General features: G+C 38.3%; 3 protein-coding genes across 4 annotated transcripts; all 3 read right to left on the minus strand.

Annotated features, from left to right (window-relative positions):
* Window positions 1–1,211: 1,211 nt before the first annotated feature.
* On the minus strand, window positions 1,212–5,876 carry dnajc27 (DnaJ (Hsp40) homolog, subfamily C, member 27). Of its 2 annotated transcripts, XM_079185805.1 has the most exons (7): window positions 5,538–5,876; window positions 5,011–5,093; window positions 4,701–4,770; window positions 3,664–3,828; window positions 3,275–3,397; window positions 3,012–3,172; window positions 1,212–2,753 (listed from the first exon to the last, which is right to left on the minus strand). In XM_079185805.1, the coding sequence occupies exons 1-7, from the start codon at window positions 5,622–5,624 to the stop codon at window positions 2,621–2,623; spliced, it is 822 nt and encodes a 273-aa protein (XP_079041931.1). In that variant the 5' UTR covers window positions 5,625–5,876; the 3' UTR covers window positions 1,212–2,620. The 2 variants fall into 2 exon arrangements, with proteins under 2 accessions (XP_079041931.1, XP_079041930.1); XM_079185804.1 differs by having other exon boundaries at window positions 4,701–5,093; window positions 5,538–5,603.
* A 269-nt stretch (window positions 5,877–6,145) lies between these two features.
* cd247 (CD247 molecule) lies at window positions 6,146–13,046 on the minus strand. Its single transcript, XM_079185810.1, has 8 exons — window positions 12,930–13,046; window positions 8,550–8,647; window positions 8,392–8,436; window positions 8,194–8,241; window positions 7,921–7,953; window positions 7,782–7,835; window positions 7,661–7,690; window positions 6,146–7,011 (listed from the first exon to the last, which is right to left on the minus strand). The coding sequence occupies exons 1-8, from the start codon at window positions 12,988–12,990 to the stop codon at window positions 6,946–6,948; spliced, it is 435 nt and encodes a 144-aa protein (XP_079041936.1). The 5' UTR covers window positions 12,991–13,046; the 3' UTR covers window positions 6,146–6,945.
* Window positions 13,047–13,929: 883 nt separating this feature from the next.
* creg1 (cellular repressor of E1A-stimulated genes 1) lies at window positions 13,930–15,962 on the minus strand. The gene is made up of 4 exons (XM_079185807.1): window positions 15,655–15,962; window positions 14,844–14,963; window positions 14,654–14,767; window positions 13,930–14,224 (listed from the first exon to the last, which is right to left on the minus strand). The coding sequence occupies exons 1-4, from the start codon at window positions 15,946–15,948 to the stop codon at window positions 14,138–14,140; spliced, it is 615 nt and encodes a 204-aa protein (XP_079041933.1). The 5' UTR covers window positions 15,949–15,962; the 3' UTR covers window positions 13,930–14,137.
* Between the last annotated feature and the right edge of the window lie 247 nt (window positions 15,963–16,209).

A 16,209-nucleotide genomic window follows, 5' to 3' on the forward strand; every position in this document is an offset into this window, starting at 1 on the left:
AATTATTCACATCATTACATTTTATTCTGAAGAACTTTTAAAAAACGTTTAAAATAACGTTTGATCAGTTTTACATTCAGTTGAACGCTTTAAACTAATGTCTAATATAAATACAATAATATAAATAAATACATTCAGCTGTGATGCGTTCAAGTGCTGCTGGGAAAACTGGTTTAAAGCGATCACACATTTTGTATCAAGTACGCATAAATTAGCATGTTAATGAGCATCGTTACTTAAAGGAGCCTCTACAGTTTTAATGAAGATATAAATGTTCCCTCTGAGCTTCCGTAGTTATTGATCGTCACGTCGTCACGTTTCGGTTGTTGTTGTTTGTGTGTTGACGCTCACCTGATGATGTCACACCAGGTGGAGGTGGGCGGAGCCAGACGGGAGGCACCAATCCCACCTCAGCAGGAGGAAGGGAAGGAAACGAGCAAGGAAGGAGGAGAGAAAGGACATCAGAAACTCTCAGTAGTTGCCGAACTTTTTGAGCAACTCTGAAAGCAACTTTCCCAGTGGATCTCGTTGTCATTGTTTAAGCGTCCAGGAAACTGGGCAACATTACGGACAATGTGATGGGCAACTTATCGAGGGAAACTATCCTAACAGGACACGTTTACAGTTTGTTGCCATGTTGCCAGGAACTGGCAACATGTTTATCAGACATCAGTTAAATTGTTCACACATTAGTTTTGTTGCCAGCTGTGATGAACAGGGCAACTACTGAGGGCAATTTGTTGCCTCAACATTTTCACCTTCCCCGTCCAGAGGACAAACACATCAACTGCACGAGACTCACGCAACTCTTTGGTTTCCTGAACCAGCAACAGAACGACAGCAGGGAAGCGGGGCAACTATTAAGCTCCTCCCCCAGAGTCAGCAGCAGGAACAGGAAGTAAACGCTGCCGCCGACCACGAACTGAGCAACCAACGGAAGCAACCTGGCAACATGATGGAGACAACTAGTCTACACAAAGTAGACAGACAGACAGACAGACAGACAGACAGACAGACAGGTGAACAGAGAGACAGACTAAAACGTCCCTGCATCACGCTCTAAACAGTCACTGGTCCTCACAAAGACAGATATATAAAGATACACACACACACACACACGATTTTTATCTCTTTATTATTTCAAAAACAATCCAGTAAAACGTGCGTTTACAAGAACAGAGCGACACACACACACACACACACACACACACACACACACACACACACACACACACACACACACACACACACACACACACACACACACACACACACACACACACACCAGATGACCGGCGTGTGAGCTCATGAGGTACGGAGGTCAAACGGAGGTCAAACGGCGCCCATCATTCACACTAAATAAATAAACGTGGTTATAACACTGAGAAGTTAAACAATTTATTACAAGTCTAATGTTGTAACGATTTGATGTTTTTAACTAAATTAAATCTGCTTGTTTTATTTTAAAATTTAATGAACTGATCTGTAAATATCAACAAAGAAGCAACAACGGGGCTGATGGGTAATGTAGTCTTTAAATTGAAAAACAGAAAAAACACATTTCACGACGTGTTAATGATTTAAATAAGTTATAAAAACACATTAAAGTGACAAGTGGAAGCTCCGCCTTTATGTTTCTGACGCATGTAAAACTATAAAACTATAACACAGACAAACATATTCAGCTCAAATGTTTTCTGATGTTAGTTTAACAGTAAAAAGTCGTAAACGACGTCCCGTCATTCTGTAAACGTTGTGATCAAAGAATCGTAAAAAATAAACGCTGTTTAATGGAAAAGTAGAAAATTTGTGTAATAATAAATGATTTTAACTCATAACTTAAATCCATTATTAAACATTTGAGGGAGAAAAAGATTAAAGACAAGAAGAACAAATGTCCAGCGAACAAGAGAAGAAGAAATGAAACATTTTCGGGAACATCTTGCTACTTCAGGGAACAAACTCTTCATGTGAGGGAACATTAAGAGTTTAACGGAACAAATTATAATTTAACATTTGAGAAAATATTTAATAACTTAAGAAAAGACATTGAAGTTTAGTTTGAGGGAACAGATGAGTCACTGAAGGGAACATACTTATCTTCATCATCATCATCATCATCGGGACGTTTGTGTAAAATATAAAAGTTTAACATTATTAATATCAAACATGCACTTTGTTTACATCGCACTTTAAACTTCTATTTTGGCAACTGGACTTTAAACCGTGACGTCTTTTAGGGATTCAACGTTTTCCTTCAGAATGAAAGACATCTGGAAACTGTCTTATTTTGAAAATCTAAATGTATTAGTTATTTCAAAATTGAAGTTTCTTGACTTCAGACCTTAAAGTGCTGATTTTAATCTTTGAACTTTGTTCAATTACAACAAAAACAACTTCTCAAAATCTATTTTTACTTCTTCTTTCTTATATTTTGGCCGGTTTGAGTGAATTTGAATATTTAAATGTACTTTAATGTATTTTGTGGCGCTCATCGTCTTCCGTAGCTCCTCACATGGACAGAAACAGTTCTCAGACGGCGGCGTGTGATTGGTCGGTTCATGTCTGAGCGGTCCAATCAGATGGAGGCGTGTTACTTGTTATTTGTTGTTATTTGTTGTTATTTGATGTTCTTCAGCAGAGACGTGCGAGCGTTCACGACGGCCTTGAAGGCGTCTTCGCTGCCGGGGGCGACGCATTTATCAGGATGAAGAAGAACCGCCAACTTCCTGTACGCCTTGTTCACCTCCTCCCTGGAAACAAGCAGGTAGGAACCAACGTGAGACGGATTAATTAAACAACACGCATATATATATATATATATATATATATATATATATATATATATCATATCACAATAAAATATTTTTAAATACTACTAATACTAATAATACTAACAACAACCATGGCAATAATAATAATTATAACAAAAGCAGTAATAAAATAATAATAAAAACAACAAAATAATAGTAACAACAATAACAACAATAACAATAATAACATAGGCTCACCGTGTGGCTCCAGGCTTCACCCCCAACATGTCCCATGAGTCTTTGCTGTTGCGGATGCGTCGGATGGTGTCGGCCTGTTCTTTAGTGAAGCCCACGTTGACCTCTGACACCGGACGCTTCCCTCCGTTCTCACACATGTCGGTGATGGAGGAGAAGAACGCCTGACAGGAGAAACACAAAGTATTTAAATACATAAATATATATATATATATATACTATTACTAAATATATAAAATATATAAATATTATTACTAAATATATACCTGAAACATCTCGTTGATGCCCTCTCCGCTCTGCGCCGACGTCTCGAAGTAATGGAAGCCTCTAGACTCCGCCCACAAACGCCCCTCCCCCTCGTCCACCACACGCCGCTTCGTCAGGTCCACCTGAAACCAGAGAAGGTTAGCTCCTCCCCTTTTACATGTAGCCCCTCCCCTCTGTGACCAGCTAAAACCAGAGAAGGTTAGCTCCTCCCCTTTTACATGTAGCCCCTCCCCTCTGTGACCACCTAAAACCAGAGAAGGTTAGCTCCTCCCCTTTTACATGTAGCACCTCCCCTCTGTGACCACCTGAAACCAGAGAGGTTAGCTCCTCCCCTTTCCCCCTCCCCTCTCTGTGACCACAGCGTCTGATTGGACGAGCCCGTCCTCACCTTGTTGGCGCACACGATGAACACGATGCTCTCCATGTTGGCCTGAGAACCCATTTCCTGTTTCATCTCCCCGAGCCAGCTGTCCAGAGCGTCGAAGCTCTCTCTGAGGCCCACGTCGTAGACCAGGAGGACCCCCTGACTGTCTTTGTAGAACTCGTTACGCACCTGAGGAGGGAGGAGAGGGGAGGAGTCATATGGGTATCATGAGAGAGATGAGACTCTGCTGAACGCACTGATGTGGTTTTTATGTTTGTGGTGTTAAACATGTGAGCTCCAGAGCCAGAAACACACCTGGTTCCGTCTGCTTCCTTTGAGGAATGAGTGGTGAGTTTAACATGGAGTCTGATTCATGTTCATGTCGCTCTGCAGCTCTTTGAGCCAAATGTGTAAATCTGTTGGATTCCACAGACACATGACTGCGACCAGCACAACATTTCCTACGTTTTGACCAAAAATAGTGAATAAAGAGTAAAAACTGTGGGACTGGAAGCAGTTTGTTTGGAAAAATCACACTCTCCACTCTGACCGTGATGTCATCACTCTAGCACTGAACATTCCGTGCCATACACACCCATTATAACATCTGACTTCATGTAAACTGTGCTAGCTATCAAAATGTCCATTTGGCTCAATAAAGTGCAGCGTTTTGTCTACGTTTTAAACGTTGAATCATGTTTCTACGTTAAAGTACGGCGACTCAACGTGGACCCAAAGTTAACTGTGTTTGTTCTCTTCACGCTGAAACTCATTCAAGTGATTAGAGACACTTTGCTCTGATTTTCACAATTTCTGGAAAACCGCTGGACGGATCTCTGAGGAAAGTCGTAGCTCACGATTCCCGATCAGGCCGCACGTTTTGATGTATTGTTGCTGTAAAACAACGTGAAACCTTCTTCTTCCTGTTCTCACGGTTTCTTCATCACAACTCATCAAACTTTAGTCTGTTGTACAAATACAACACGTGTACTGCATAAACACACGTTTGTGTACTTTAGAGTATAAATAAAGGAGCATAAAGAAGGTAAAGAGCGAATCACCTCGTAGAAGAACGGATGACCGGCCATGTCGAAGATGTTCACTTTGATTTCTCGGTCTCGAACCTGAACCCTGAAACACACCAGGTACACACAGTCCAGTAGTACTACACCAGGTACACACAGTCCAGTAGTACTACACCAGATGTACACACAGTCCAGTAGTACTACACCAGGTACACACAGTCCAGTAGTACTACACCAGATGTACACACAGTCCAGTAGTACTACACCAGGTACACACAGTCCAGTAGTACTACACCAGATGTACACACAGTCCAGTAGTACTACACCAGATACACACATCACCTACTTGGTGACGCCGTAGTCGATGCCGATCGTGGCCAAATACTTCGGGACGAACCTCTTCTCACAGTAGCGTTTGATGATGCAGCTCTGAAACACAGAGACGATGACTGAGTGCTACAGCATCATGGTCATGACATCATCGTGACATCACACCTTTATCACAGACTACACTCCATTCGCTGCGCGTTTCACAGCAGATGTGGAATTTAAAGTCGTTTGATGCTCAAACGCAGGAGTTGCAGTAGAGTTGAGTGTTTCAGAAGCAGCGGCTCACACATCAACACCAGCACACTGCTGCACCTGCTGCACCGTTAGCCACATTAGCATTAGCTGCTGAATGAAAGCAGCAGGAGGAGCGTTCATAACACATCCAGTGACTCAACATTCAGAAGCTCTTTATGAGCCGATGTGTTGCTGACGTGGTGTTCTCTACAGATGACGTCTTTGTTGATCTGATGTCTTTGTGAATCAGCAGTAAAGAGTGAAGACGCGTTCAAGTGACGCGTTTTTAAACGGACTCTGGTTTCTTACCTTTCCCACTTCCGCGTTCCCGAGGCTGATCACCTTCACGCGCAGAGACTTCTTGTTATCTCGTCTCTTCGGCGCGTTTGTTTCCATTTTAACGTGTTTTAAATTCACGTTTTCCGCGAGCGGCTCACGAGGAAGAATTCTCAACAGCTGCGTCGTTGTTGTTGTTGTGAGCGTAGCTAACAGCTGTTAGCAAGCCGGCTAGCAGTTAGCACGGCTCTTAAGATGAGTAATTCTGGGTTCAATTAATCTCGCCGCGTTGTTTCACTTTAGTCTTGAAGTTCATGTTTTCAGCTCCATTGTAACTCACAGCGGCCTGATGCTAGCCTGGTAGCCTGCTATGCTAACCAGCTGTTTAGGAACAGCGACAAGTTAGCCACAATGAAGCTAACGTACGACTTCCGCTACTCTTTTCAAAATAAAAGTGATTGTTACAATCTCTTAATTTGTCTATTTGAAAAGGAGAAAACGCAACCTTATATATAACCTATATATATGAATATAAGGTTGAGTTTTCTCCTGTGTGTATATATATATATATATATATATATATATATATATTCATATATATGAATCCAGCAGTTGGCAGTAAAATGTCATATTTGTGTTCTTTAATAGATTTATTGAGACATTTTAATCTCGGAGATAAACTCAGATTATCTTTAACAGAGCAAACATGAAAATGACCAGAACAGCAAGATATTCATATAAAAAACAGCACAAATTCTCAGGAAAATATCAAAACAATAAAACAAACGATTGATTGTTTCAAAGTTCAGATCGATCAGGAAATACTTTCACAACTACTCAACTAACTGGTCAAAGTATTTCAGAATAAAAGCATCAAAATAAGAAATCAACAGCAACATAAAAAGTAGAATGACTTTTAAAAGTGAAAGAAGTTAAAGCTGCTCTACGTGTTGTTATGTTTACGGGTTAGGGTTATGACTTCCTGTTAGGGACAGGAAGTCAGGTGGACAGGACGTGAGGTGGATAGGAAGTCAGGTGGACAGGAAGTCAGGTGGACAGGACGTCAGGTGGACAGGACGTGAGGTGGACAGGAAGTCAGGTGGACAGGAAGTCAGGTGGACAGGACGTGAGGTGGACAGGAAGTCAGGTGGACAGGACGCGAGGTGGACAGGACGTGAGGCAGACAGGAAGTCAGGTGGACAGGACGTGAGGTGGACAGGAAGTCAGGTGGACAGGATGTGAGGTGGACAGGACGTGAGGCAGACAGGAAGTCAGGTGGACAGGAAGTCAGGTGGACAGAATGTGAGGTGGACAGGACGTGAGGTGGATAGGAAGTCAGGTGGACAGGGCGTGAGGTGGACAGGACGTGAGGCGGACAGGAAGTCAGGTGGACAGGATGTGAGGTGGACAGGAAGTCAGGTGGACAGGATGTGAGGCGGCGTTAGCGAGGAGGAAGAGGCTGCATCTGCAGAGAGTCGTAGGTGTCTCTGGAGGCCCCGCTCAGACCCTGAAGACGTGAACACAGCGATCAATACACATCAGATAACAAGAGTTCTATTAATAACTGAGTCATATTAATAACTGAGTCATATTAATAACTGAATCATATTAATAACTGAATCATATTAATAAGTGAGTCATATTAATAACTGAATCATATTAATAACTGAATCATATTAATAACTGAGTCATATTAATAACTGAATCATATTAATAACTGAATCATATTAATAACTGACTCATATTAATAACTGAGTCATATTAATAACTGAATCATATTAATAACTGAGTCATATTAATAACTGAGTCATATTAATAACTGAGTCATATTAATAACTGAATCATATTAATAACTGAATCATATTAATAACTGAGTCATATTAATAACTGAGTCATATTAATAACTGAGTCATATTAATAACTGAGTCATATTAATAACTGACTCATATTAATAACTGAATCATATTAATAACTGACTCATATTAATAACTGAGTCATATTAATAACTGAGTCATATTAATAACTGAGTCATATTAATAACTGAATCATATTAATAACTGAGTCATATTAATAACTGAGTCATATTAATAACTGAGTCATATTAATAACTGACTCATATTAATAACTGAGTCATTAATAACTGAAGCTTCACTCACCTGGTAAACCTGCTCGTTCTTTCGCTGACGCTGAGACACAAACATTAATAATGTTATTAATAATGTTATTAATAATGTGATAAATGAAGGTAACGTAGATGAATGAGTGAATCAGACTCACGTCTCTTTTGACAGGAAGCTCTTTGTATTCTCCTTCCGTTCGGCCGGTCAGACCCTGAAGTAAACAAACCTGATTATGAGTATTAATGTTATAATCATGAACACACACATTGTTAATATTAAGATGTGAGATGTCTTACGGTGTAGACAGCGTTGTCGTCCGTCGGGCGGTTCTACGAGACAGAACATCATAATGAATCAGGTTCTCCAGGGTTCTAAACAACTGACTTCACAAACAACTTCGGATATTTTTCTGGAATATTTCGTAATGTTTGTTTTTCGGGTTCCTGACGATGAATAGACTCAGTTATGAAATCATCTAAAGAACCCAATATTTCAGTCTATCGTGGCACAATCAGGGTTCTGTTCTATTCTATATCTCAGGTTCTATGTAGAACCACAGCAGAACTCACTCTTTGTCTCAGCTGAGTGTAAGAATCAGAGCTCCGACCCTCCAGATCCTGAACACAGAGACACGTAAACAACAACAACAACAACAAACAAAGAGAGGAATAATAACGACAATAAGAAGAAGAATAATGATGATGATAATGGTCCTAATAACCAAAATACTAATGAGTAGAATAATGATACGCCGCTGGTTGACTCACGCTGTAGATGCTCTCCTCGCCTCCCTTCACTTTGGTTGTAAAGAACTAAAACATTTGAATAAAATATATTAAATTATAGATGAGAAGACTCGGGCCTGGCCCTTTAAATGTGAACTGTGCAGCAGGAAGTCTTTTCAAAATAAAAGGAGTACACAGACCTTCTCCTTGACGAACATGGCGGTGATGATGAGTCCGTAGAGACCGAGGAAGCCGTCCAGGATGTAACACAGCTGAGGGCTGTACATCATCACGGCCTCTGTGGAGGGTGCAAACAGGCTTTTATTGTGGAGGGTGCAAACAGGCTTTTATTGTGGAGGATACACACAGGCTTTTATTGTGGAGGGTGCAAACAGGCTTTTATTGTGGAGGGTGCACACAGGCTTTTATTGTGGAGAGTGCACACAGGCTTTTATTGTGGAGGATACACACAGGCTTTTATTGTGGAGGACACACACAGGCTTGTATTGTGGAGGATACACACAGGCTTTTATTGTGGAGGGTGCACACAGGCTTTTATTGTGGAGGATACACACAGGCTTTTATTGTGGAGGACACACACAGGCTTTTATTGTGGAGGGTGCACACAGGCTTTTATTGTGAAGGACACACACAGGCTTTTATTGTGGAGGACACACACAGGCTTTTATTGTGGAGCGTATACACAGGCTTTTATTGTGGAGGGCACAATCAGGCTTTTATTGTGAAGGGTAGCTGTTATATTTATTTTCAAGAAGAAAGGGTTAGTTAGGGTTAGTTAATTAGTGGCAGTATTAGTGGCAGTATTAGTGGCAGTATTAGTGGTAGTATTAGTGGTAGTATTAGTGGCAGTATTAGTGGCAGTATTAGTGGTAGTATTCGTGGCAGTATTAGTGGTAGTATTAGTGGCAGTATTAGTGGCAGTATTAGTGGTAGTATTCGTGGCAGTATTAGTGGTAGTATTAGTGGCAGTATTAGTGGCAGTATTAGTGGCAGTATTAGTGGTAGTATTAGTGGCAGTATTAGTGGCAGTATTAGTGGTAGTATTAGTGGCAGTATTAGTGGCAGTTTTAGTGGTAGTATTAGTGGCAGTATTAGTGGTAGTATTAGTGGCAGTATTAGTGGCAGTAACAAACTGATCCGTTTTTATGAAAATTATGTAAAAGATGTTTTCATCTTCCAGTTGATTTAATAAAGTTTCATTTTGCAGTTTTTACTTGATATCCTGATGTACTGAGGTACAGTGTGCAGTAAAACTGCTAATAATACTGAGACAGAGACAACTGCTGCTTCTCATCCATTCAGCCTTCATTCATACTTTATATCTATAATATATATTTATACTCAGAATAAACAGGAAGCTGTTGGTTTTGTTACTGGAACCAAACTGTCATTAAAATGTCAAATTAACTCGTTTACTGTAAACAGCGAACGGAAAAACTGGTGTGACGTCAGTTTCATGTTTTCTGTCGTTAGTTTTCCACTTTAAAGGAATCGCTTCATAAAAACAGCTGATTCACAATGAAACCATCAACATGAAATGAAGAAAACAGTGAACACCAGAATACATCAGAGTACATCAGAGTACACCAGAGACTGTAGTATTAACAGTACATGCATCACAGTCACACACAAAGGTTGAATTTAAGAGACAGTTTAAAATAAAACTACTTTAATATTTACTACTAACTGCTGTATATTTAACATTATTTTTAAGGTCGATGTTTAGATAACAATCATAGTACTAGTACTGGTATGTTAGAGATTAGTATTATTAGAGATAATAACATAATATTTTATATCAGACAGTAGTACTAGTAGTAAAAGTACATTATTTCTTTCACACAAAGACATGCAGCTCAGTGATTAAAATTGATAATAAAAACTAATTATTTTAAAGAAACAGCAGTTAGTTTAAGAATTTCAAAATAAAATGCAAGTATCACAATAGTTGTACTACAGTAAGTATATTTTCTAAAGTATTGTATATAAGCTTCATGTTAAAAGTTATATATTAATGTTGAATCTACTTGTCCTGTAGATTGAGTTCTATTCAGAAGCTGCTTGTAAAAGGCAGAATTTAAGGGACACGAGATGAAACGATTAAAAGATTATTACAGACGGACTCAAACAGGAAACTTTCATCTGGTTTCTGATGAACATCAAAGTTTATCTGATGATCATGAAGATGAAATGTGTCACGCGCGTCTTTAAAAAAGAGCTTCAGTTTGTTCGAGTGATTTAATAATGTTATATAAAGGTTATACAATGGTAATAGTGGTTTAATAAAGGTTATATAATGGTAATAGTGGTTTAATAAAGGTTATATAATGGTAATAGTGGTTTAATAAAGGTTATATAATGGTAATAGTGGTTTAATAAAGGTTATATAGTGAAATACTGGTTTATTAATGGTTATATAATGTAATAGTGGTTTAATAAAGGTTATATAATGGTAATAGTGGTTTAATAAAGGTTATATAATGGTAATAGTGGTTTAATAAAGGTTATATAATGGTAATAGTGGTTTAATAAAGGTTATATAATGGTAATAGTGGTTTAATAATGGGTATATAATGGTAATAGTGGTTTAATAATGGTTATATAATGTAATAGTGGTTTATTAATGGTTATATAATGTAATAGTGGTTTAATAATGGTTATATAATGGTAATAGTGGTTTAATAATGGTTATATAATGGTAATAGTGGTTTAATAATGGTTATATAATGGTAATAGTGGTTTAATAATGGTTATATAATGTAATAGTGGTTTATTAATGGTTATATAATGTAATAGTGGTTTAATAATGGTTATATAATGGTAATAGTGGTTTAATAATGGTTATATAATGGTAATAGTGGTTTAATAATGGTTATACAATGTAATAGTGGTTTATTAATGGTTATATAATGTAATAGTGGTTTAATATGGTTATATAATGTTAATAGTGGTTTATTAATGGTTATACAATGGTAATAGTGGTTTAATAATGGTTACATAATGTAATAGTGGTTTATTAGCAGCGCACCAGACTCTATTCACTTTTTAACTAATGTAAGCAGAAATGCTCCCGATATGATATGACAGAGTGCATGAGTGATGATTTTCTTTGTGCAGCTGCTTGTTCTCGTTTCTGACGTCGAGCGCTGAAACTGCCGCCTCAAACGTTTTTTTTCGGGTCACATGACCTCCTCATCGCTTCGGCTTTAAGAGTTGCAGCTTAGAACCAACCACAGAGTCGCTTCCTGATACTGTTTGTGGTCAATTAATGTAGTTTGAGCTGCAGCATGAAGTATCATTACACCTCAGACACTTTAATAAGAAAAGTTAAAAAAGGTTAAAGCAACATTTGAATCATGCATCAACACCAAATGTCTTGTGTTGTCTCCTTAGACTTTAAATCAATCATTTAAAACGTATTTCTGAGTTTAAATGTGTATTAAGAAAATTAGAGGGTCATTTAATATGTTCTTTAATGTTAATGACCCTTTAATAACCTACATGTAATGGTTATTAATGTTAATAACCCTTTAATAACATATATTTAATGTGTTTTATGTTTTCATTGCTCTGCTGAAAACCAGCTGCTGGTAGAACTAAACTTTATTGGGTTTAAACTGGTCTAATATGGTCTCTTAATGCTCTAATCTTTACTTGATTTAAACTGGTATTTTAATAGTACAAACTGGTATTTAATGCTCTAATCTTTACTTGGTTTAAACTGGTATTTCAATAGTACAAACTGGTATTTAATGCTCTAATCTTTACTTGGTTTAAACTGGTATTTTAATAGTACAAACTGGTATTTAATGCTCTAATCTTTACTTGGTTTAAACTGGTATTTTAATAGTCTCAACTGGTATTTAATGCTCTAATCTTTACTTATATATTTTGTTGACAGAATAAAGTTATAGAAACAGCAAATGATTTTTCCAGACGTCCAGTTAAAACATGTTTGTGTCTGCAGGTCCAGCTAACATTAGCATTTAGCTTTCAGGTTCAATTTAAAGTCCAAACATGAATAAAGTCTCATGTTGTTTCTTCATTTTATACAAACTGAGTTGATGTTGAGTTGAATCCTTTGTGTTGATGCAAATGTTTCGTTAGCTTGTATGCTAATCTATTACGTAAACAACCCAATGATGATTAGCTGCTACAGTTAGCTTCAGAAGCTAAAGTCATGATATTTGACAACATGGCCGCCGGAGAGAACAGAGACGACTCTTTTCTTCTTCACGGGTTTGTAATGTTGGATGTTTGTACACAGATAGATCTACATTACTACACACATATATATACAGTATATACACATATATGTGTACATATACTGTATTTTCAGACCAGTTGAGGAGGATGAAGCATCTTTTATTTTTGAGGAAACTCTTTGAAATCTTCACGTTTTATTTTGTCGTTTCTCCAAAATCAACTTTTAGAAAATAAAGCAGTTTTAAAAAAGACTAAAATCTAAATGTGAATATTTTCTTCTTCTACATCTACGATTAATCAATATGCTAATTAAGAGGAACAACAGTGAATCGTTGGTTTTAAATGTTTCTTACCTGCTGGAGGAAACACTGAGACCAGGACCAGGAGCCCAGAGACCCAGGTCTGGATCTCCATCACGAGCCGGTTTTACTTCTTCTTCAGAATGCTTTAAGACGACTGACGACGTCGGGTGTCTCTGAGCCGAGTAGAAGTGGAACAGGAAGTGGTGAAGAGCTGCTGTCACAGGTGACACACACACTTATATATACACACACACACACACACACACACTTATATATACACACACAACTTAAATACACACGCACACACACACACTTATATATACACACACAACTTAAATACACACGCACACACACTCATATACACATGTACACACACACACACACACACACACACACACACACACACGTGGAAAAATAAACTTGTTTCAGTAATTCTTGTAAAATCTTCCTCTCAGGAGGAAACTTTTATTTTTTCTTTATTTTTTTCCTTTCAAAGTAAAAGTCCTTCATTTAAAACTTTACTACAGTAAAAGTATATATATATATATATATATATATATATACTCTAACCTTAAAAAACTAAAGTACTCATTCTGCAGATTAATATAAATTATAATTATCACTTTAAAGATGAATCTCATTTTAATGACTTATTTATCTAATAAAACTATTTATTAGTTAAATTTAAAGAATTTAATTAAATTTATTTAGAAGTAAATGTAATAAAAATACTAAAAACAAAGAAAATATCTAAACGTACCTTTTTGGTCCTGAAGCAGTTTGTTTAAATATTATTATTATCTATAAAAAAACACAAAAGGATCAATTTTGTTTTTTATCACAAACTTTATTTAAACAAAATCAACATTCACTCAATATATATACATATATATATATATATATATACATATATATATATATATAAATTGCACAGCAAAGTCTTCAAGTTATTATAAAAACATGAATTATTATTCTTATCAGCAAGAAGCAGAATACTGTTACGCAATCAGATTTGAAGGCTGAAGCCCCGCCCCCCACTGATAAGCCCCGCCCCTCTCAACGTGTCATCTTTGTGTTGTTTTCAAAACATCAAGATGAGTTTGTTAGCGTTCAACAACTGCAACTCCCACGAGACCTCAGCAGCCTGCTGAGCGCTGAGACTCATGGGAGATGTATCCTGAGGTGATCAGCTGACTCGTGTTGTAGTCCACAGGTCATAGAACTACAAACAGAAGAAAGAGGACTACATGAACCAGCAGTCAGTGGTGCTTCTCGTGCAGCGAAGCCAGGAAGTAGTCTTCCGGAGAGACGGTCTTCACCCCGCCAAAATAATCCAGCACCCACACCTGAAACATGGAAGAGGAACCAGGACGTTAGCCAGACCTCCTGCGCTCTGATTGGCTGACGGACAGCGATGATGGTGGACCAATAGGATGGTCCGCTTACTGAAAACGTCTTCAATGTCTCAAAAAAGGAGATTTTTATTTTGTTAAATCCACGAGCGGCAGTATTGTCATGGAAGTAGTAGTACTAGTAGTTGTAGTAGTATTACTGGGAGTACTACTAGTACAGCTAGTAGTAGTATTATTAGTAGTACTAGTAGTCGTCGTAGTACTAGTATTAGTAGTACTGGTAGTTTTAGTAGCAGTAGCAACAGTCAGTACTAACAGCAGCATTTGCACTACTTCAGTAACAAAGTTTTAACAGTACTGAGTAGTAGTATAGGTAGCAGTAAAGTGTAGTTTCAGTAGTAGTAGTATCAGTAGTAGTAGTACCTGTGTGATGTTGAACTTGCAGAAGAACCAGTTGTGGTCAGAAGGCCACTCCATCATCTCTGGATGTCGACTGAACAAAGACTTCTGAGCAAACTCCGCCTCCAAACCCGTCACCTGGAACCAGAGGAGTCATGTGACCGAGTCGTGTGTGTGTGTGTGTGTGTGTGTGTGTGTGTGTGTGTGTGTGTACCTCCAGCACAGACCCAGTCAGGATGATGTGAGCACATAAAGGACTTTGAGGGTCGAAGCCTTGAAGTCTGCAGAAGTCTGTCTGAGCCAAAGACATGGAGAGAGACGCCTCAGGGTTCACCTGTAGGGACACACGGAGCCTTTACTACTAAAGAGGGTAGTACTACTACTACTACTGCTACTACTACTACTACAACTGCTACTACTACTACTACTACTGCTACTACTACTGCTACTACTACTGCTACTACTACTACTACTGCTACTACTACTACTACTGCTACTACTACTGCTAGGTTTGGTCTGTTATTGAGCCTTAAACAGGTCACAGTACACTCAGTTCTGTACATTTGTGTCACATGACTTGAGCTCCGTCATGTGACTTTAACCCTCAAACTGCTGAGTCACTCTGAAGAAGCGCTGAGTCATGGTGGAGCTCCTGATGTTATGAAAACTATCAACTGTTTTCATAACTTTGACAATATTATTCACAATAGTGAATTAAATATCCATAAATTACATTATAATTAATAGATTGAAAGAATAAAAACATTTAAACGTGTTTTAGTCTAAAATATTAAACTAATTATATTAAACTAATTCATTTTTAACTAAATGTTGAAATAAAACCTTCACTACAAACACACTGGATTATAATATATTAAAATATATTAAATTATACTTTATCATTATATATTCCCATAAGACCATAAAGTAATTATCCACTGACTCAAAAAGCGAAATATTAATTTAAATATAACTCATAGAAACTAAACTCTGAACCACAGACAGTCACGAGGACTATACGTCACCTGCAGGTCCTGGACCGAGATCTCCATGCGGGTCAGGTACATGTAGGGGACCCCGGTACCGGAGCTCTCCGGTCCGTCGCTGACGGAGAACACGTTGGAGAACGGCCGACCCACCACCGGCTCGTGGGTAGAGACGGTGGCCATGGAGGCCCAGTCCACCTGGTGGGCCACGAAGCGCGCGACCCGGGCCACCTGGTCGTGAGGCGGGATCCGGACCCGGTCCCTGCAGGAGGAGGAGGACGACCAGAGGAGGCCGAGGAGGAGCACACACGAAGCCCGCAGAAGAGCGCTCATGGTCGGATTCAGTGTCGGTGTGAGTCCGGAAGAGAATTACGTAATATATATATATGTAAACAACACGCGGGCATCCGGGGCGGAGTTTCAAAATAAAAGCCACAGTCATGGGTGTAACCAGAAGTCCTTCAAAACAAAAGCATCGATAAATAAAACCAAAAGTTTCAATGATATTACACAGTGTATATAGGTACGTGTATATATATGTATATATATATATATATATATATATATATATATATATTGTGAATATTATCTAGT

This window comes from Pholis gunnellus (genome assembly GCF_910591455.1).
Source record: "Pholis gunnellus genome assembly, chromosome: 24".
NCBI lineage: Eukaryota > Metazoa > Chordata > Actinopteri > Perciformes > Pholidae > Pholis > Pholis gunnellus.

What these genes read in the sequence shown, in the direction of transcription:
- dnajc27 (XM_079185804.1), bottom strand. Translation starts at nt 5,003, where the DNA reads ATGTGTGTATCTGGTGTAGTACTACTGGACTGTGTGTACATCTGGTGT. An exon ending in GTCATCCGTTCTTCTACGAG is followed by an intron (nt 3,829 to 4,700) that starts GTGATTCGCTCT and finishes CTCCCTCCTCAG; the next exon opens with GTGCGTAACGAGTTCTACAA. An exon ending in GCATCAACGAGATGTTTCAG is followed by an intron (nt 3,173 to 3,274) that starts GTATATATTTAG and finishes TTCTCCTGTCAG; the next exon opens with GCGTTCTTCTCCTCCATCAC.
- cd247 (XM_079185810.1), bottom strand. Translation starts at nt 12,990, where the DNA reads ATGGAGATCCAGACCTGGGTCTCTGGGCTCCTGGTCCTGGTCTCAGTG. An exon ending in GCGAGGAGAGCATCTACAGC is followed by an intron (nt 8,242 to 8,391) that starts GTGAGTCAACCA and finishes CTCTGTGTTCAG; the next exon opens with GATCTGGAGGGTCGGAGCTC. An exon ending in ACGACAACGCTGTCTACACC is followed by an intron (nt 7,836 to 7,920) that starts GTAAGACATCTC and finishes TGTTTACTTCAG; the next exon opens with GGTCTGACCGGCCGAACGGA.
- creg1 (XM_079185807.1), bottom strand. Translation starts at nt 15,948, where the DNA reads ATGAGCGCTCTTCTGCGGGCTTCGTGTGTGCTCCTCCTCGGCCTCCTC. An exon ending in TCTCGGTCCAGGACCTGCAG is followed by an intron (nt 14,964 to 15,654) that starts GTGACGTATAGT and finishes GTGTCCCTACAG; the next exon opens with GTGAACCCTGAGGCGTCTCT. An exon ending in GCAAGTTCAACATCACACAG is followed by an intron (nt 14,225 to 14,653) that starts GTACTACTACTA and finishes TCCATGTTTCAG; the next exon opens with GTGTGGGTGCTGGATTATTT.